This window comes from Bufo gargarizans, chromosome 4 (genome assembly GCF_014858855.1).
Source record: "Bufo gargarizans isolate SCDJY-AF-19 chromosome 4, ASM1485885v1, whole genome shotgun sequence".
NCBI lineage: Eukaryota > Metazoa > Chordata > Amphibia > Anura > Bufonidae > Bufo > Bufo gargarizans.
In genome coordinates this window covers 70,103,102-70,124,649 of record NC_058083.1, presented here as the reverse complement: position 1 = coordinate 70,124,649, position 21,548 = coordinate 70,103,102, and the positions used below count along the sequence as shown (strand labels likewise).

Genomic DNA, 21,548 nt, shown 5'->3' with positions numbered 1-21,548 from the left:
TAAACAATGAAGGTTTCCATTCAATGTCGGCAAGCAGAAATCATGAACAACTGATACACAAAGTATATGAGACCACAGCAGCACAGCTTTCCATGACACACATGAGCTTTATTTGCTGATACTGATCCGCGGCCTTGGTGCCTCCATGTGTGGCGACCACAGACGGCTGCATTTACACGCTGCTGTCAATAACCCCTTGTACAGACGGAACCTGGACTCATTTCTGTGTCCTCCCTGTGGAATTTGAGAACCATTTATCATATACTGACCATTATAAAGAGCAAAGAAAGTTGGCGCCATTTTACCAAACCTGTTACACCAGGAGTAATTATAGTAACATGTCCCTAGATGTCGCTGTTCTGGTCATTCAAGGAGGAGGAAGCTGCGGCATTGTGTCTGGGAGGAGGCGTGGCTTGTGTGCAGATCTGGTCATGTGACGCGTCACGCTCCTCCTCTCCCGGAGCCGGCTCCGACACTTGGGTAGGGTTCTGTGAGTGTTCTCATTGCTGTTTATGGATCTAGAGTCCGTGTCACTGAGCAGCGGCTGCCGGGATCGTCCGCAGGATGTGCGGAGGGCCCCGGGGTCACTTCTCTATAGGGAGACCAGGAAGATCCTCCCATACTGTGCTGAAGGGGATCACTAAGCTCACTACTGCCCCCTGCTGTGACACAGACTAATCACGTGCACTTATATATGTTATATATGCTGTTGTGAAACTACAACTCCTAGCAGGCCTGGAGAGCCACAGAATGATAGGAGTTGTACTTTCACAACAACTTGTGAGATCGCTCATGGTAGTGTCTTTGCACTGTAAGGACTCGTTCAGGCTAGACCTGTAAAACTCACCCGATTTGGAATCAGGATAATCTCGGACTGCGTTCCGTTTGTCCATTTTGTTTCCATTTTCTACAACTGTCAAAAAAAAAAAAAACTGTCCGTCCAGAGTCTCCTAGCAACCATCAAGCTAAAGACGGCCTTCACACACTGGTTTTAGTAAGAACCTCATGGGCGGAACATCTGGGCAGATTATTAAAACGGGCACGCCCCCTGTCTCCCCTTCCGCTCTCCACGCGGGAGCAGATTTATGGTGTAATGTGCGCCATGTCGGTAAATGGGTCTGACCGCGATGCTCCCGCCGCTTCCTGCACAAGCCTTGCCCATTTCTGTTTTAACAAAAAAGTTGCGAAACCGGACTTGAGACAAACTGTGTGCCTTTTCTACACTAAAAAAACTTGTGTAGAACTTGAATACGTTGACTTTAATGGGGTTCTCTGAGATTTTAATAATATCCTTAGTATAGGTCATCAGTGTCTGGGGGTCGCTAGGATATGCCCCCATTGTCCTATAGGTGCAGTTCCCGCTGCTGGGACCTGCACCTATATCGAGAACGGAGCCCCGAAAGTGGTGGAGGACACACTGTGCATGCGCAGCTGCCCTCCATTTATTTTCTATGGGGCCACCGAAAATAGCCGAGCACTGGCTCTGCTATTTCTGTCGGGCCCATGGAAGTGAATGGGAGCGGTGGCCGGTCATGCGCGGTGTGCTCCCTTTCACTTCTATGGGGAGAACGCTTGGTGGTAGCCGGACAGACAATGGGGGCATATCCTAGCGATACCAAGTACAGCCACTATACAGTGAACAGTGCTGTGCTTGGTGAGCTGCGAGGAGGCTGCATATCTCCGGGAGCGTTAACCGCTGATCGGCTGGGGGGGAGGGTCGGACCCCTGCCAGTCTCTGATATCCGGAGGATAGGCTCTCAATATGAAAATACCGGAGAACCCCTTTAAGGTTCAGTGTTGTGTCCCTTCTACACTCACACAGATGTGTAATTCTCTCGAGCCCTGTGGCTGTATGCCTGCCATTTATAGCTCCTCAATACTGGCGCATTTTAATGCCCGAATGCAGGCTACGTGCGGACGCTCATGCAGAAAAAACGCCAATACAGTACCAGCGAAGTGAATGAGATTTGATAGGTCGCAGGTCACTTTACACGTATTTTCTGCACGGAATTAGAAATGCCATGTAGATTTTAAAATGTCAATTATGTGTGTGATTCTGCACGTTATATGTCGCGGTTTTCCCCATACGTCAGTGGGGTTGTTAAAATAGAAAATCCACGCTAAAAATTGCATTTGAGGGCTCATGCACACAAACGTCTTTTTTTTGTCCGTGTCCATTCCTTTTTTTTGGTTGTGTGCGTGAGCCCTAATAGTGTGGATTTCTGTGCGGTTTTGAGGCGCTTTCTCTGCACACAGATACACCACGTGTGCAGTGGTCCTATAGTCCTCACATGGTTTATCCTGTGACATGGCCGCCGCGGTACTTCACATAGGAATACGTAGTACCACGGCTGCTGTGCCGTTATTAATCCCCATCTTCTGTGTCTTGTAGATTTCCACAGCGAATCTCAAGATGATTTCTTATCCCCGTGTCCTCCTCTTTGGAGATTCGATCACTCAGGTAAGGAGATTTTCCGCTCGCTTGCATCCGTAGTCTTCACCCTGAGGTGATGAAAAGTGCTGAGACGTCGCTTCAGCGTATAAATGGCGTTCTATCCGGAGAGGGTCATTTATAATCATTACCGCCCTGCCATGTCCCTATAGAGACATCACCGCAGATTATCTGAGCTCTGGCATCCCACAATGCACTGCTCTCTGGCAATGGATATCTATTAAATTCCTGCCTCAACAGACAAGATATCCCCTTTCAGTATGGACATAGCCGCCATTCATTTAAATGGGCGCCAACAAGAGGTTGACTTTGGAATTTAGACTCTCGACCTGGAGGGATTGGTTTTATATAAAAGTATTTATCCTTAGGCCTCTTTCAGACGGGCGAGATTTCCGCACGGGTGCAATGCGTGAGGTGAACGCATTGCACCCGCACTGAATCCGGACCCATTCATTTCTATGGGGCTGTGCACATGAGCGGTGATTTTCACGCATCACTTGTGCGTTGCGTGAAAAACGCAGCAAGCTCTACTTTTTTTATTTTTTATTAATTATTTAAATATATACGGATAACAAACCGTGCATCAACAAAGTAGATAGAATACATTGAGTACTTCGAAGATAATGCACTACAATAAGAGGTCATCATTTTACAGTCATCTTAATAAAGCCTGCTGGCAACTGTAGTATGAGGTGAAGAACCCCGTTGAAAAAGGATCTGATTTGTCTAAGCAGAAACCTTGTCGGGAGATATTGATGAAAACGTGCTCCTGGCCTTATAAACAAAAATGCCCAGAAAGAATGAAATGACATACTTGTAAGCATATTGAAAGGTGCTTCCAACAAACATATAGTGATAAAAGGAGAACAAAACTTTGACGGACAATGAACAGCCCTATTGTACTATGCATTCTGTATTCAGAATGCTATTATTTTTCCTTATAACCATGTTATAGGGGAAAATAATAACATCTACACAACCTTGAACCCAAATCTGAACTTCTGTGAAGAAGTTCGGGTCTGGGTACCACATTCAGTTTTTTATCACGAGCGTGCAAAACACATTGCACCCGCGCGATAAAAACTGAACAACGGAACGCAATCGCAGTCAAAACTGACTGCAATTGTGTACCTATTCGTGCGGGTTTGCCGCAATGCACCCGGGACACATCCGGAGCCATCTGTGTCATGTTTTCAATATTTTGCACAGAAATAGAGTTTCCCTTTTAAGCTGGGACCTTCAGGCGATTTTAATACATTTAAAGGGGTTGTGCCCCCAAAAATATTCAACTTTTTTTAAAACCAGTACCTGGATCTGAATACTTTTGTAATTGCATGTAATTAAAAATTTAGTATAGCCACTGAGCTAATGAAATCTATATGTATAGTGCCACCTGCTGTTTGTTCTTTTCCTTATTTCTTGTCCACCTGAGGTGGTCGCACATGCTCAGTTAAAATCTTCATCTGCCACCAACCATATCTTCTGTTAGAAGCTGTGGCAGTTAAAGGGAAAGAGCTGTAGCAGAAAGGACATGCCTCTGAGATGTGATAGGGAGAGAGCTGCCGCAGGAAGGACACACCCTGAGCTGTGATAGGGAGAGAACTGCAGCAGGAAGGACACACCCTCTCATCTGCCAGCCTGAAGATAATCCTGCAGAGCAATGAATGGGGAGATCTCTGGATCCACGTGAGGTGCAGGGCTGGTTCTAGCTTTGTTAGAAAGAGATTGTCATGTCCAATATGATGTCTGATTTTCATTTTGTGCATTAATCATGGGATAACCCCTTTAAGTCATCTGTAAGATAGCTGCACACCCACTTCCATCAAATCACTGGCTAGTCCCAGCTTTATAGAACATATTGGGGGTCAGTTACAAAAACTTGTACGCCATTTTTGTGGCATATTACAGTTGCAGATTTGTGCCCAGTTCGTATTTTGTGGCTTTTTATGTTTCTTACTGGTCCAGCACAGCCGGACACATTTACAATCATTTCAATCTACGCTCCCAGCTGGAATCAGAACATGTGACAAATCTATCAAGAGGACTCCACCTCTTAAAGGGGTTTTCTAGGAATTTGGTATTGACTGCCTGTTCTCATGACAGGTCATCGATATCAGACTGTGGGGCTCTGACACCCGATCAGCTGGTGGTCTGACTCCTGACACCCCCGCCGATCAGCTGTTTAGCTGTTTGAAGAGACAGTGGTGCTCTGATGAGTACAGCGCCGTACATTGTATAGTGGCTGTGCTTGGTAATGCAGCTCAGCCCCATTCACTTCTATGGGACTGAGCTGCGCGGAGGCCACGTGACTGATGAATGTGGTGTCTCTGGTTGAGGAGGACGCAGCACTACCTAGAGCACTGTAGTCTCTTTAAATAGCTGATTGTGGGGGTGTCAGGAGCCAGACCCCCACCGATAAGATAAAGATGGCCTTTAAACCCTTTTAATAAATGTACTGCATCTTACTTCGGTGGACTTTTTACTCTGAGTGGTATTGGAAACATCAGCCTTTAGTAAATGACCCAGAACTAGTTTTTCCCCCCAGAACTGGAATCTGGAATTTTAACAAACCAGGGTTAATAAATATTAATTTTTTGTCTTTTAGTTTGCCTTTGAAACAAATGGTTGGGGGGCTACGCTGGCTAATAAGCTTGTGCGGTGAGTACAGCCCAGTTTCCACAGGACAGAAAGGGAAAGGTTGTTATTATTACCGGATTACCGGTCCGCCCCAGTGCAGCGTGCACCATATTCACCATGTATAATGTGTGTTTTTTTGTTTGTTTTTTGTTGCAGAAAATGTGACGTCCTGAACCGTGGCCTGTCAGGTTACAACACCAGATGGGCTAAACAGATCCTACCAAAACTCATCCCTGACAGTGCCCATGCTGCAGACATTGCTGCCGTTACCATTTTCTTTGGCGCTAATGACAGTTCTATAAGAGGTAAACGTACTTTGTGCTAAATCATATTTATAAGGGCTCTGCTATCACAGCACACTGTGCTCTATTAGGATGTATGGACGTCACAAAAAGGGAGAACTCCGCACCGCACCGACCTCTGTTATTGAGTTGAATATGTACTAGAGGACTGGGCGCGGGTGCTGCAGGGAGATGTGCACTTTACCGCTCGAACCGGTGTCTCTTGACCAGTTGCGTAACTAGAACTGACTGGGTCCTACAGCAGATTTTTAAATGCCATCCCCAACCCACCCCCCAGTCCCCTTAATGCAGACCTCAAACCAAACAAAACAAATGACCTCTCTACTCCTCCTGTGACCTGACGTCGCCCAGCAGCAGGTCATACTGTGCTCCTACACATGCTACGTCCTGTCCTGAAGCTGTGTGCTGCAAGGGCTTAGAGAAGCGCAGGCGTCCAGAGAAGAAGACCAGGGAGTGGGGAGTAATGCCAAGAGCACTATACTCAGCGCTCCCTGCGTCCAGAAAATAAATCCATTTGTCCTCCTCCTGGGCCCGTTCCTTAGTTCTGGCCTTGTAGCAGCCACTTCCCTGCTTCCATGGTGGCTACGCCCCTGCTCTTGACCTCCATGGGTCAGCAGTGTACTGTACGGAAAGTCCAGATTCCTGTGTAGGGGTTAAAGTGTGAAGACCAGGGGGGCTACTTAGATAACGCTCTTAGGAGTAGTCAGTCCAAAGACAAATCTGTTCAGTGGACCCCCATCCGCTTTGTTACAATGTGCTGTCACCTGAAGCCCGGAGGGGTTGGTTGTGATCCAAACTGAGGAACCATCCAGATATCTTGCTTGTGACCCTTTAAAATTTACATTGTAAACTGCTGGGTCAGGGCATGGCGGCAAAAAACTAAAAGTGGCCCCATGTTGTAAGTGGGTACCGATTGACGAGGGGTCCGAGCAGCACACGTAAGCAGGGCCAACAATACCATAGTGCAACACCAAATACTGCCCCAGCAGAACCAAATACCACAGTGCAGCACAAAATACTGCCACCCCGGCCACAGTATTCAACTGCATCACTGTCCTGAGGGCGGCGATTCAGTTGAATTCAGAAGAACACCTCGTACCTGATGCTCCTTGCATTGATTAATGCTGAGAGTATCAGATCGTTTTGTACCTGGCCGGTGGCCTGCTGCGGACTCAGGTGGCCTACTAGGCATAGGCCCACTGGTCAAATAAAGTCCTGAAGCCTCTCCCACCAGAAGATATAAAGGTTTATTGGGTGACAGTGGGTGAGCCAGAAGCCTCTGCTGCTTTACCTAGAATGGATTGCCCACCATTCCCCCGACCTTTTTGTGTCGGACGTTATTGTACAGCGCTGTGTTTTTACGCTGCTGTAGAATAAGCCCTGCACGAGGGCTTCCTCCTGGAAACTCTGTATTATTCACCCTTCCAGACTCTGCCTGCAAGTAATGAGGGCGCCCCCTGCTGGCCACATCCCCACGCTGGGAATTACACACAATTACTTTTCATTTCACCTCCTTTCACATAGAGGAAAACCCTCAGCAGCACGTCCCGCTGGAAGAATACGCAGAGAATCTGAGAAGCATGGTCCAGTATTTGAAGAGCGTCAATATCAAGGAGGAGAAAATCGTTCTGATCGCACCGCCGCCGATTCACGAACCGTCTTGGGAAAAACATTGCTTCATGAAAGGTAACGGCATCAGGATCACACTGCTGGGTGCGGCAGAAATTGTCCTGAGATGTGGAGGAACACAAGCTGTGACTAAGATGAATAGTCATATCTGACTGGGGGAAGAAGGTGCAGACGGCCTTACATATATTGCAGAGGTTCCAGATTTTTCGTATAGTCACGAGGTTCCCTGCAGTTTCTTTCCCCAAAGGAAATAATTAAATGTGCATTGCAGACGTGTAGCCCTGGCAGCATCGGGCTCGGGATACTTGGATCTTCGGTTCAGTCGGTGTAACCTCATGGTGAAGCTTGTTTCTGCTCTCATAAACTGGCCCTATACTACTAGCAAGTGATTAGAATAATCTGCTGTATTTTACAGAATATAAAATGCACCCAACTATAAGGTGCACACCAGGATTAGACAACAGAAAGTAAAAAAAAAAACTATTTCTTTGCTACATGCACACACACAGCCCTGCTACATGCACACAACAAACACAGCCCTGCTACATCTACACAAGAAACACAGCCCCACTACATCTACACAAGAAACACAGCCTTACTACATGCACACAACAAACACAGCCCTACTACATGCACACACACAGCCCTACTACATCTACACAAGAAACACAGCCCCACTACATCTACACAACAAACACAGCCCTGCTACATGCACACAACAAACACAGCCCTGCTACATGCACACAACAAACACAGCCCTGCTACATGCACACAACAAACACAGCCCTGCTACATGCACACAACAATCACAGCCCTGCTACATGCACACAACAAACACAGCCCTGCTACATGCACACGCACAGCCCTGCTACATGCACACACACAGGACTGCTAAATCACACAACAAACACAGCCCTACTACATGCACACGCACAGCCCTACTACATGCACAGCCCTACTACATGCACACACACAACAAACACAGCCCTGTCTGCAACCCCGTTTACAGCAGCGATGTGGCGTCCTGCTGCTCTTGATTACAGATGTGACGAGAATTCCAGAACCTTTATATTTTGCCTGCACTGATATCTTTGTCCGTTCTCTCATTATACAGGATACAAACTAAACCGTCTGAACGCTGTGACCGAGGCGTATGCCAGGGCCTGTGCCCAGGTTGGCGCTAAGTATGGAGCGGATGTTGTGGATTTGTGGACGCTGATGCAGGAAGGTGGCTCGGTAAGAGGAATTGTGGCCTCATTAATGACAGTTAGGAATCAGGGCTTTGTCATCTGTGTACATATAGTAACTACCCCCCCCCCCCCCCTGCTGGCTAAAGCTTATACTGCACCTTTAATATTAGACAGACCATAAAAACAATTCTATCAGCGTTACATTGGTCATACTCATTAGATTATCTCGGCTTAACCCTTACATACCTATTTCAGCAGAATCGGACATCTGATATCAGAGGAGAGAAGGGTTGGACATGTAGGATATTAAATGGGTTATCCAAGACCTTTACACTGATGACCTATCCTCTGAATAGGTCATTAGTATATGATCGCTGGAGCTCTGACACCCTGGACCACACTGATGAGCTGTTTGAGAAGGCTCCTGTGCTCGCAGTAGTGCCACAGCATAGCCTAGGCCATGTGACGTCATGTTCATCGGTCACGTGGCTTAGGAGCAGCTCAGTCTCTTAGAAGTGAATGGGGCTGAGTGCAATACCAAGCACAGCCACTGTATAATGGACAGCACTGTGCTTGGTGAGCCGAGAGAAGGCCATGGAGCTACAGCGAGCGCTGGTGCCTTCTCAAACAGCTGATCAGCGGTGGTCCCAGGTGTCGGATCCCTATCAATTAGTATAAAAATCCTAGAAAACCCCTTTGATATGCCAGACCCTTCAGTCCTTGAGGAGATAAGCAATCCACTAGAGGTGTCTGGCAGTGTCTTTCTTCCCTCTACTATTTACAGCACATGCATGCTCAGCCAAGCATGCATGTGTATGGGGGAATAGGAAGAGAGAGCTGTGTGCCGAAGTAGTATATGGCTAACCGTTATCTCGTTTATTATAATCCCAGTAAAACAGGTCACCTGCTGGCTGTAGAGGGTACTGCACCTAAATAGGGCACATTTGCATGAGGCAGATTTATTGCAGAAATGTCTGCAACTGAAAATCAGTTCTGTACATCTGGATTGGTGGCTTCAGCAGCATGTGCACTGAACTCTGCAAACCTGACTCTGAGCAAGTATAAAATACAGCTGATCTATGACAATAAAGTTCAATCTGACAAGTGCAGGGATTTTCTGCAACAAGTCTCCCACATGTGAATTCATCCCTGGAAAGTAGGATTTATGTCCATGTTAAGGCTCAATGTAATCAGTATATGCTGAACTCACCATGAATATTCACTAAGGGCTGATTCACACGACCATGCTCGGTCCAGAAAACATGGTCCATGTATCAGCCGCATCTGCTGGACCAACTACAGAGACCCTGTCCTGGTCCAATCTGATCGTGGGTCTATTGTGCTGTACTCACATGATGATGTGTACAATAGACCCGCAATCGCATAGGAACTGACTGTATTGGGTCAGAGGAGCCGCGATTGGTCTGGGGGCTGCAGCTGACACACAGCCATGTATCCTGGACCAAGCAGGGTCATGTAAGTCAGCCCTGAATGGAAATCCAAAAACAGCTTCACCTCCGTCCATGGGTTGTGTCTGTTATTGCAGCTCATCTCCACTGTACTCAATGAGACAAAGCTGCAGTACCGTACATAACCTGTGGACAAGGGGGTGCTGGTTTTTGGATGTAATCAGACAGATATATATATTTTAAATCCTGGACAACCTCTTTAAACATAGAAAACACAGAATATGTGGTTTACTGTCACTTGGTATGGGAGGTGGTTTGTATGGAGGATGTGGTGGCTTTTATTTCAGGAATAATCCACAGTGTGATCCTCGTATAATCTGATATAGAACCCATCACGACTTGTAACCGGTTCTTGTGTTCATTGCAGGACTACGCAGTGTATTTGTCAGATGGGCTCCATTTATCAGAGGAAGGCAACCAATTCCTGGAGTCCAAGCTGTGGCCTCTCTTGGAGAAGAAGTTGGGGGCCCTGCCTTTTATCTTACCTTATTGGAATGATGTGGACAATAATAACCTAGAATCCTCTCTTTTCCAAAACATCACCAAAAAGAAAGACTAGTGATCCGCTTCACCAAACCAGGTTCTACCTTAGAACTAGGGATATAGGGGTGTCCAATGCTGCATTTGGGGACAGTATCACCCTCCATGGTTAAAGAACATACAGTCTACATGGACGACGTTATAGCATCAGAATTATCCATGTAGCCTGTTACATACACTAGACTTCTCTAATATACAGTGGTATGCAAAAGTTTGGGCACCCCTGGTTCAAATTACTGTTACTGTGAACAGTTAAGCAAGTTGGAGATGAAGTGATCTCCAAAAGGCATCAAATTAAAGATGACACATTCCCTTTGTATTTTAAGCAAAAACAATATTTTTTTATTTTTATCATTTACATTTTCAAAATAACAAAAACGGAAAAGGTCCCGAAGCAAAAGTTTGGGCACCCTGCATGGTTAGTACCTAGTAGCACCCCCTTTGGCAAGTAGCACAACTTACAAATGCTTTTTGTAGCCAGACTGGAGTCTTTCAATTCTTGTTTAAGGGGATTCTGTCACCTCCCCTAAGGCAAAAAACGATTTAAAACCAGCCATGCAGCACAGCTTACCTGGATTAGGCTGTGCTGTTCAATCTTGAAATCCGTCCAGCAGTTAGTTCAAAAAACGAGTTTGATCAATGAGGAAATGCGTCCTGAAGGTGCCCAGAGGGGCGTTTTTTTCTTCTGAGAGAGCCCAGTCCCGCCCCTTTTTCAGTGCCCAGCCCGCCTTCCTTTTACTTCCTAACCGCCGCCCCCAGCCTGCCACAGCCTCCCCTTCCTCTCCTCCCCCTCCCTCTTGCCGAACGAAGTCTCGCACAGGCGCAGTACCCACTGAGGGCTGCGCCTGTGCGATCATCAGGAGACTGAGGGCGGCAGCTTCATCTTCGTCACTGGGCATGCGCCGAGCCCAGTGACGTCCGATGCTCGCTCTTCCCTCAGTCAGCAGGGAAGAGCGAGCATCGGACGTCACTGGGCTCGGCGCATGCCCAGTGACGAAGATGAAGCTGCCGCCCTCAGTCTCCTGATGATCGCACAGGCGCAGCCCTCAGTGGGTACTGCGCCTGTGCGAGACTTCGTTCGGCGTGAGGGAGGGGGAGGAGAGGCAGGAGAGGCTGTGGCAGGCTGGGGGCGGCAGTTAGAAAATACAAGGAAGGCGGGCTGGGCACTGAAAGAGGGGCGGGACTGGGCTCTCTCAGAAGAAAAAAACGCCCCTCTGGGCACCTTCAGGACGCATTTCCTCATTGATCAAACTCGTTTTTTGAACTAACTGCTGGACGGATTTCAAGATTGAACAGCACAGCCTAATCCAGGTAAGCTGTGCTGCATGGCTGGTTTTAAATCGTTTTTTGCCTTAGGGGAGGTGACAGAATCCCTTTAAGGGATTTTCATCCACTCTTTCTTGCAAACGTCTTTCAGTTCTGTAAGATTCCTGGGCCGTTTTGCATGCACTGCTCTTTTGAGGTCTATCCACAGATTTTCCAGTGATGTTCAGATCCGGGGACTGTGAGGGTCATGGTAAAACCTTCAGCTTGCGCCTTGTGATGTAAATCTATTGTGAATTTTGAGGTGTGTTTAGGATCATTATCCATTTGTAGAAGCCATCCTCTTTTCATCTAAGGCTCTTTTACAGTTGGTGTTATGTTTGCTTTCAGAATTTGCTGGAATTTCATTGAATCCATTCCTCCTGTGAAATGTTCCTCGAGCCATTGGCTTCAATACAACCCCAAAGCATGATTGATCCACCCCCATGCTTAATGTTGGAGAGGTGTTCTTTTCATGAAATTCTGTGTCCTTTTTATTCCAAACACACCTTTGCTCATTGTGGCCAAAAAATTCTGTTTTAACCTTCTCGGTCCACAGGACTTGTTTCCAAAATGCATTAGACATGTTTAGATGAAACGTCTGACACTGAATTTTGTGGTGAACAGGCAGGAAAGGTCTTCTTCTGATGACTTTTCCATGAAGGCCATATTTGTGCAGGTGTCGCTGAACAGTAGAACAATGTACCACAACTCCAGAGTCTGCTAACTCTTCCTGAAGGTCTTTTGCAGTCAAGTGGGTGCTCTGATTTGCCTTTCTAGCAATCCTACAAGCCACTGTCTATGACATTTTTTCTTGGTCTTTCAGATCTTCTCTTGACTTCCACTGTACTGGTCTTTATAGCTTTCTACTGCTTTCTAAATGCTTTCTACTGCATTTTTAGAATTCCAGGCAGCTGCTTAAAACCCATGGCTGCCGTTTTTTGGGACAAGTTTAGAGGAGTCTGGGTATTTATAAAGCTTTGAAATGTGCATCATCTGACCTTTCCTAACGATGATTGTGAGCTGAGACCTCAGTCAAAGTTATCTGAGCGCTCAAATCTCCTTGGGTTCCCATACTTTTGCAAGGCACTCCTTTCCTTTTGTTCACTCTAAAATTGTACAAAACCAACATAACACACTGATATTGCTTAAAATGTCAAAAAGTGTGTTTCATATTTATGCCTTTTGGAGATCATTTTATCTTTGACTTTCTTAACTGTTCATAGTTACAGTAATTTTGACAAGGGGTGCCCAAACTTTGCATGTCACTGTAAATGACCTGATCTGGTCAGAGTGAGACGTAAGAGGTTACTCTTTGATGGGGGTGCTCCGAACAGCAAATTCACACTTTGGTTGGACCCCTCCGTAGTTTACGCTTTTAACTTTCTCAGGTTATGTTGCCCCCCGTATGTAAGCACATTATAATGTAAAGGTGCACGGGGCAATTCTTACTGTGAAAGGCTGAGAAAATAATAACTCTAACATCTTAATGCCTGAAAGATCTGTATAATTTCTATCTATAAATGAAAGGACATTAAAGGGAATGTGTGATCTATAATTGTTTTCTGCCAGTTATTGACTCATACCCTTATTTTATAATCTGTTTTATTTTCTGATGTACCTGTCAGCTCTCCTGACGTGTCTGTTAATTCCCTGTGTAATAACAATTCTGGATCATCTGTTTATATAACGCTGTGTTGTGCTGTTCCTCTGTTATCCCAACTAGAAGTGTACAAATGAATTACTGGCAGTCTGCAATAAAGGTCTTTCTGGGTGTTACCAGTTGGGGGTGTCCCTGTACAGTCTAACACTATCCAATCAGTGCTGCCAGTGTTATCACAGTGTAACACCCAGCTGGACCGATGGCAATTCATTCATAAACTTGTAGTAGGAATAATAGAGAAATGTGACAACATCATTATGTGAATAGACGTTTGTTTTAGTAGCTACTTGCATTCTCCATGTAACAACTAATCAGACAAGTCAGGAGGTAGGACAGGTCCTCTGTAATGACTGAACCCCTTTACAGGAGTTCTATGAGATTCAGAAACCATGCTACTCCTGTCAGCGTGGTGTGTCTGATATTTCACTTCAGCCCTATTACTTTAAAAGGGTTTTCTGGGCTTTTTGTATTGATGACCTATCCTTAGAGTAGGTCATCAATATCAGATCGGCAGGTGTCCAACACCCAGCACCCCCGACGATCAGCTGTATGAGGAGACTGTGCGCACGTGCTCTTCCTGCTCTCTGCTGTGTGTCTATGGGACAGCAGCTAAAGAGATAATCCCAGCAACAATTTCTTCTGTATAGAAGAGTATACTTTTATTTCATCCAGAAATTATAAGATAGCAGGAGGCGTTTCGGCTCGTCCAGCCTTTCTCAATGCCGAAACGCGTCCTGCTATCTTATAATTTTTGGATGAAATAAAAGTATACTCTTCAGAAGAAATTGTTGCTGGGATTATCTCTTTAGCTGGTGTATGGGGACAGCCCCTTCCCGCACAACACATCCAGGCATCGTGAGCTGTGGTTTTGACTCAGTGCTATATGGGACAGCAGCAGCTGACAGGAAGAGAGAAGGGAGATGGCAATGTGCGTGCAATGTCTCCTCATACAGCTGATTGGCGGGGTACTGGGTGTCGGACCCCCGCTGATCTCCTATTGATGACCTACCCTGAGAATAGGTCATCAATACAAAAAGCCTGGACAAACCCTTTAATAGGGCTGACCTGTGATACCACACACTACTGTCTTATGAGAGGGCCGTGCATGGCCCAGAGACCGAAGAAAGAACCTGTTCTAGTGTGTACATTTTTCCTAGAGTGTTCCTTTAAATTGTGGGGATAAATTAAAGGAAAAATTAGTTTTAAATTTTTAGTTTTGTAAAAAAAAAAATAATGGACCTTTAACAATCATAAAATTTGAAATGTACTTTTATAACATGAAGAAATATTGGAAATCTAGATTTTGTAGGAAAAAACTGTTCACGGGTTAGTAAAACCCTGCAGACCATGAGCAGTGCGCATACATGCCATCATTTCCCACTGCTGTACAGATTATCATGCACATCAGCCATTTCACCAACAGGATTTGAACTCTACGGCCCCCTTCACACGGGCGTCGCAGGTGAGGGCCGGATGCGATGCAGGTGCGTTCAGGGAAAATCGTGCGAGTAGGCACGCAATTTCAGACAGTTATGACTGCGATTGCGTTCCGTTGTTCAGTTGTTTCCGCACGAGTGCAATGCGTTTTGCATGCACATGAGAAAAAACTGACTGTGGTACCCAGACCCGAACCAGGACTTCTTCACTGAAGTTCGGGTTTGGTGTTCTGTAGATTTTATTATTTTCCATTATAACATGGTTATAATAGCATTCTTTTATTCAGAAAACTAAGTATAATGTCAATTGAGGGTTAAAAAATAAAAAAAATTAACTCACCTCATCCACTTGATCGCGCAGCCGGCATCTTCTTCTTTCAGGACCTGTAAAAGGACCTTTGATGACGTAATTGTGCTCACCACGTGGTGAGTGCGGTGACGTCAGCGCAGGTCCTGCTGAATGAAGATGGAAGGTTCTTCTATCTTCATTCAGAAAGACCTGCACTGATGTCCCCGATTACGTCATCAAAGGTCCTTTTGCAGGTCCTGAAAGAAGAAGACTATTCCGGCTGCGCGATCAAGTGGATTAGGTGAGTTATTATTATTATTTTTTTTAACCCCTCAAGGCACATTTTAGTAAGCATTCTGTATTAAGCATGCTATTATTTTCCTTTATAACCATGTTATAAGGGAAAATAATACAGTGAATAGACTTTAATGGGGTCCAGGGTTTCTCACCCTATCATCTCCTAGCAACCATGTGTGAAAATCGCACCGCATCCGCACTTGCTTGCGGATGCTATGCGATTTTCACACAGCCCCATTCATTTCTATAGGGCCTGCGTTGCGTGAAAAACGCAGAATATAGAACATGCTGCGATTTTCACGCAACGCACAAGTGATGCTTAAAAATCACCGCTCATCTGCCCAGCCCCATTGAAGTGAATGGGTCCAGATTCAGTGGGGGTGCAATGCGTTCACCTCACGCTTTGCACCCGCGCGGAATTCTTGCCCGTGTGAAAGGGCCTAAGGGCTCATGCACATGGCTGTTGCCCTTTTTGCAAAAAATGGATACTGGCCAAGATGTTGCCATATTTTTTTTTTTGCACTCCTTCCCATATGTCTGTTCTTTGTCCACAAAACGGAACAGACTTACGGATGCGGACAGCACATGGGTGTGTTGTCCTTATCTTTTGTGGCCCCATTAAAGTGAACGGGTTCGCATCTGATCCACAAAAAAAGCTGATAGGATGCGAACAAAAACCATGGTCATGAGCATGAGGCCTAAGGGTTGTATCTTATCCGATATCTAAAATACCCCCCCCAGGCCCCTTGTATGGATTATACCTGCCTAGTCCCCGACACCCGCGTCGCTCCAGATCCCTGCACGGCCGCCACTGCATCTCCCTGTCACTCAGATCAAAACAGCCGGTGCAGCAAACAGCAGGCCATGGTGGAGATGCAGCAGCGGCTGTCCAGGAATCTGGAGTATAATCTATTCAAGGACCTGGGGATATTTTAGATATCGGATAACCCCTTTCTGTCCTCCTACGATCCACACCTGATTTTGGCTTCCTCTGTCTCAGACACACATGAGGAATAATTTAATAGAAAGCCAATTAACCTCATTATGGTGTTTGTAGAAAACCAGCCTACCAGAATATACAAACTCCATGCAGATGTTGCTCCTGGTCAGATGTGAACCCAGGACCCCAGTGCTGTAAATCATTCATTTCAGTTTTGTTCTCCTAATTAACCTCTATTTTTAATAATGCAATTTTCTATTGAAGTCATTGGAAGATTACAATATTCTTTTTCTATGACTATAATAAGCTGTGTTCATCCATTGGCTGCACTTCCGGGGGCAGGACTTCTGGCTACAGTGTGGGCTCTGGATCTATCTGCACCTTTCATGGCGCAAATACTTTTCTCTGCTCTTGGCTGTCGTCTCCACTCTGGCTCCTCATGGTTCAGCACCTACTGTGCAACATCGACTTACAGCTGGCCTCTTCTAGCTTCTTCAAGAGCTCATTCTCTTCTACATTTCCAGGGGACACTTTCACAGACCGGCTAAGATCTGCCCTTGCTGGCGGTGCATACTAAAAGGAATGACAGAGTGGAATGTCCATAGAGAATAATGGACCCGAGTGGAATGCCCATAGAGAATAATGGACCCGAGTGGAATGCCCATAGAGAATAATGGACCCGAGTGGAATGCCCATAGAGAATAATGGAAATGTAATATTTGAATTAGAGACAAAACCATTTGACATATCTAATAATTATTTAGGAGACATTATCACTGTTCTCTGCAGAATGACGAGGGTGAATGACACAATGGAATGCCCACAGATTATAATGGGAAGTAAAATATTAGTTTATTTGCAGGTAAATCTGTGTTATGTAGGAAATTAACCTTTACAGCAAGTGTTCCCTGGGTAGAGTAGCATATTGTAAAATGAAAATTACCTTGGATTATAACTGTTTTCTAGAGAATGCAATAATGGAATGCTGATAGACTATAATGGGGGGCAAAATTTCATTTGGAGTCTGAACCATTCAACATATCAAGTAAATCTTTAGCAGGCTTACTCTTCAAATTCAGTGGGATTATTTAAAATTGAGATTAAGTGGGATTATCATTGGTTTCTCTGAAATGAAGAGTAATGACACAATGGAATGCCCATAGACTATAATAGGAAGTAAACTATGAGCTCATTTGCAGGTAAATCTGTGTAAGGCCTCATGCACACGACCATTTATGTGGTCCGTATTCGAGCCGCAAAAACCCATTCACTTCAATGGGGCCGCAAAAGATGCGGACAGCACTCCGTGTGCTAATAGATAAGAAGAGAGTTTCACAGCAGCATATCCAGTGTGACTTTTATTTGGGGACCAAGAGTGCACACACAAAGAGAAAAAATGGAGCGCTCCAAATTTGAAAGATGGTTTAAATGATCTCTATCATATCCGGATTTTTAATCGGAGCAGGGATATAACGTCAGACGCGTTTCGTGGACTTCACTCCCCTTCCTCAGTGGCTATATCCCTGCTGTAACGTCACATCCTTTTATATCGCCACAGGTCCATTGCAAACTTCGGACTGGAGTATGTATTGCGCACATTGCGATATTGTTGCGTTTTTCATGCAACGCATGCGTTTTTTCTATATTTTCATCATAGTATCATAATGAATGCAGGCAATAAAGGAAAAGTTGCTGCCGGGTTGCTTTCCATTAATAAATATAAAAAAATATAAAAAATTAAAAAATTGTATCAAAACACCATACATATATATAAGACGGGAATGATAGTCACTTCTGAGGTCTATATCAGTAAAAGAGCCCAATTCATAGGACTAAAAACAGCGTAGTCATCGTTATAATCACACTATCCCCCTTTGAAACTCTATCTTTTTAGACTGTCCAGTATCATATGGGTAGAAATGGCCCACTTCCCCATTTCTACCCATATGATACTGGACAGTCTGAAAAGATAGAGTTTCAAAGGGGGATAGTGTGATTATAACGATGACTACGCTGTTTTTAGTCCTATGAATTGGGCTCTTTTACTGATATAGACCTCAGAAGTGACTATCATTCCCGTCTTATATATATGTATGGTGTTTTGATACAATTTTTACATTGTTTATATTTATTAATGGAAAGCAACCCGGCAGCAACTTTTCCTTTATTGCCTGCATTCATTATGATACTATGATGAAAATATAGAAAAAACGCATGTGTTGCACAAAAAACGCATGAAAAATGCAACAATGTGCGCAATACATACTCCAGTCCGAAGTTTGCAATGGACCTGTGGCGATATAAAAGGATGTGACTTTACAGCAGGGATATAGCCACTGACGAAGGGGAGTGAAGTCCCCGAAACGCGTCTGGCGTTATATCCCTGCTCCGATAAAAATCCGGATATGATCGAGATCATTTAAACCATCTTTCTAATTTGGAGCGCTCCATTTTTTCTCTTCTTGCTGCGAGGACAATCGCACTTGAATACCGGAACAGAGTTACCAAGTCCCGCGATATCTCTAGGAGAGCACGTGACATATACCAGAGAGCGAGGACGCCGGAAGCAACTGCAGCCGCACAGTGTGGAAAGCTGGAGAACGAGAGTGCCGGACATTTGGACACACCGGTAAGCGACATCTCTCCACAGCATTGACCACCAGATGCAAATGAGATATTGTGAAAGAGGTACTTGACCCCATAAGGTCCGGACCGCAATATATTGTGGACATTGAGATTCAAATAAACAGCCCTTACGATAGCATTGACTATCAGGATGTACATTACCTTTATTTAAAGGGACACTGTTACAGACCTGCTAACTATACAAGCGGAACATTGGGACTGTATTAAGATGATAGGACAGGCTGTATGACATACAGAAGACCCCCTGTCTGATACACAGGGCTTATACATCAGTGGATTGCTTATCTTATATTTTTTAGGGGGATATTTTATGTGACAATTTTTGTGGAAATTGTGATGTTTTAATATTATGCTATATAATTCTTGCTATTTTATGGTTAATAAATGCTGTTGTTGTGACCCACATAGTGAGTGCCAGTCGCCCATTTACTTATTTTTACCTTATTCTGACTGATTGGGTGATCAGTCCCAGACTAGAGCACCTTTACCACACGGAGAAAGGTGGTGAGCTATCCACAACTACTTATTTCAAATCTAATCTCAATTTAGATCAATGCTACTGTGTTCGGATAGTATGCCTGCTAAAGATTTATTTGATGTGTCATATGGTTCTCGACTCCAAGACCCATCTTTCTTCCCATTATACTCTATGGGCATTCCATTGTGCTATTCACCTGTCATTCCATAGAAAACAGGAAAAATCCAAAGTTATTTCAATTGTAAAAGATGTTACTATAGACGGGGAAGATCTGTGGTAAAGGATAAATTGATATATTTTTTGCAGATTTGCCTACAAATTATCTGATGCTTTGCTTCCCATTACACGCTATGGGCATTCCGTTTGGCTTCATTATAGTCTCTGGACATTCTCTTCCCCTGTCAAAGTCTATGGGCATTCCATTCTGTCATTCCTTTTAGTATGCCCCGCTGGCCGCAAGGATCGGCCTTAATCTTAGCCACGTCAGACCCCAGAACTGTGAACCCCTAAACAATCTCCTTGGTCACTCATTTTGCGTGCTCCTCTTGCCACACTAAATTCCGATGCAATCAGTCAGAGCCCCTCTGCATGTCCTGTTTCCTACCACCGGCAGGCAGCGACCCATGCATGCGACTCGGACTGGGCCCACACTCTAATACCAAAATAGTGCAGTACGTCTCCCTCACTAACAAAGCCTTTGTGGAAATGCCAGGCTGTATACCACTATTGCAGCCCTGGAACCCCTTGGACTCCGATGACCCATCCTCCAGGTCCTGGTGAGTACACCTTAGGAAGCTCCTCAGATCCTCCCTTACGGCTGCTTGCTCCATTTTCTCAAGATCTTCCATTTCACTCCCTACCGAGTATCTGTCTGATGCCTTTGCGCCTAGAAGAGATTGCTTAGTTAGGACTCATGCACACGACCGTATGTATTTTGCGGTCCGCAAGAATGCTTCCGTATACGGTCCGCAAAAAGCCCCAGAACGGACGCGGAAAGAAAATACGTTCGTATGCATAAGCCCTAAGGGAGATTTCTGTCACAAAGCAAACTCCAAATAAGGCCTCTTGCACACGAACGTTGTGCACCCGTTCAGTGCATTGGGGACCGCAACTTGCGGTCCCCAATGCATGGGCAACGTCCGTTGAATGGGTCCGTGATCCAGTTCTATTTTTTTGCGGTGCAGAGGCACGGACAGAAACACCACGGAAACACTCCGTAATGCTTCCGATCCGTGCTTCCGTTCCGCATCTCCGTGATTGCGGACCCATTTAAATTAAATCGGTCCACATCCATGATGCGGAGTGCACACAGGCCGGTGCCCGTGTATTACGGACCCACCGTATGCGGGCCACACGACAAGGCCTAAGGAGCAGTCATTCAAGCTGTCCTCTATAATGGACTGTCACATTTCAGCTGTTTGTCAAATGTCAAAACTAAGCAGAAACTGGAGAGAAGGGAGGGGGGGGGTGCAAAATAATAAAACTTTCCACTACAGGTTTTTTGTAGTGGTGTTTTTTCACCCTTAGGCTACATGCACACGAACGTTGTTTGTTTCAGTGTCCGTTCCGTTTTTTCTTTTGCGGATAGGATGTGGACCCATTCATTTCAATGGGTCTGCAAAAAATGTGTCCATTCTGCATCAGTATGTCCATTCCGTAGCCCCGCAAAAAAAAAATAGAACATGTCCTATTCTTGTCCATTTTAGGCATTGTTACAATGGAGCCGCAAAAAAAACGTTTTTTGTTTTTTTTGCGGACTGCAAAACACATACGTTCATGTGCATGTAGCCTTACAGTGGTTTTTTTTGGTGCCAGAATGTATGTTTGTTCTTCAAATCACAGCATGCTGTAGGCCTGGCATTTATTCCCCTTCTTCCAAAACTTCTTTAGTAGAATGTGTGTTGTAATTTTTTTACTAATGTTTTCTGACCCCATACAGTCCTACAAAGGAAGTGACATCACACGATGGCACATTCACATTCTTTACTAAAAAAATAAAAACAAAACACACTAGGCATACCAACAACAGCAATAAAATTGGTGCTAAAATGTACTCTATGGTCAAAAATGCCTAAAAAACGCTACAAATTTTTTTTTCTTTTTTTTAGGCTTTCTTGGTCCAAAAAGTGCCAGGACCAAAGTTGTGTATGAATTTATCTTAGTAGAGTTACTTCATCTCTATAAGGACCAAATCAAACCTTAATAGCCATGATGAGGGAAACCACAGATGTGGAGCCATGTTTTGTGCAACCCCCTCCCTCCACAGAAGGTCTACCAG

The 21,548-nt window shown here is 45.0% G+C and overlaps 1 protein-coding gene across 2 annotated transcripts in view; it reads left to right on the top strand.

The window, feature by feature from the left end:
* The first annotated feature begins 414 nt into the window (after positions 1–414).
* The window catches only part of LOC122933688 (isoamyl acetate-hydrolyzing esterase 1 homolog), a 64,736-nt gene continuing 43,602 nt past the window's right edge, over positions 415–21,548 (top strand). The window contains exons 1-7 of one of the 2 annotated variants that reach the window (XM_044288644.1): positions 415–480; positions 2,393–2,461; positions 5,058–5,110; positions 5,246–5,394; positions 6,916–7,077; positions 8,135–8,256; positions 10,047–10,526. In XM_044288644.1, coding sequence (XP_044144579.1) covers positions 2,414–2,461; positions 5,058–5,110; positions 5,246–5,394; positions 6,916–7,077; positions 8,135–8,256; positions 10,047–10,238 — 726 coding nt within the window. In that variant the 5' untranslated portion in view covers positions 415–480; positions 2,393–2,413 and the 3' untranslated portion in view covers positions 10,239–10,526. Of the gene's footprint in view, positions 481–2,392; positions 2,462–5,057; positions 5,111–5,245; positions 5,395–6,915; positions 7,078–8,134; positions 8,257–10,046; positions 10,527–21,548 lie in introns of those variants that run through there. The other variant, XM_044288645.1, reaches the window with a different exon arrangement.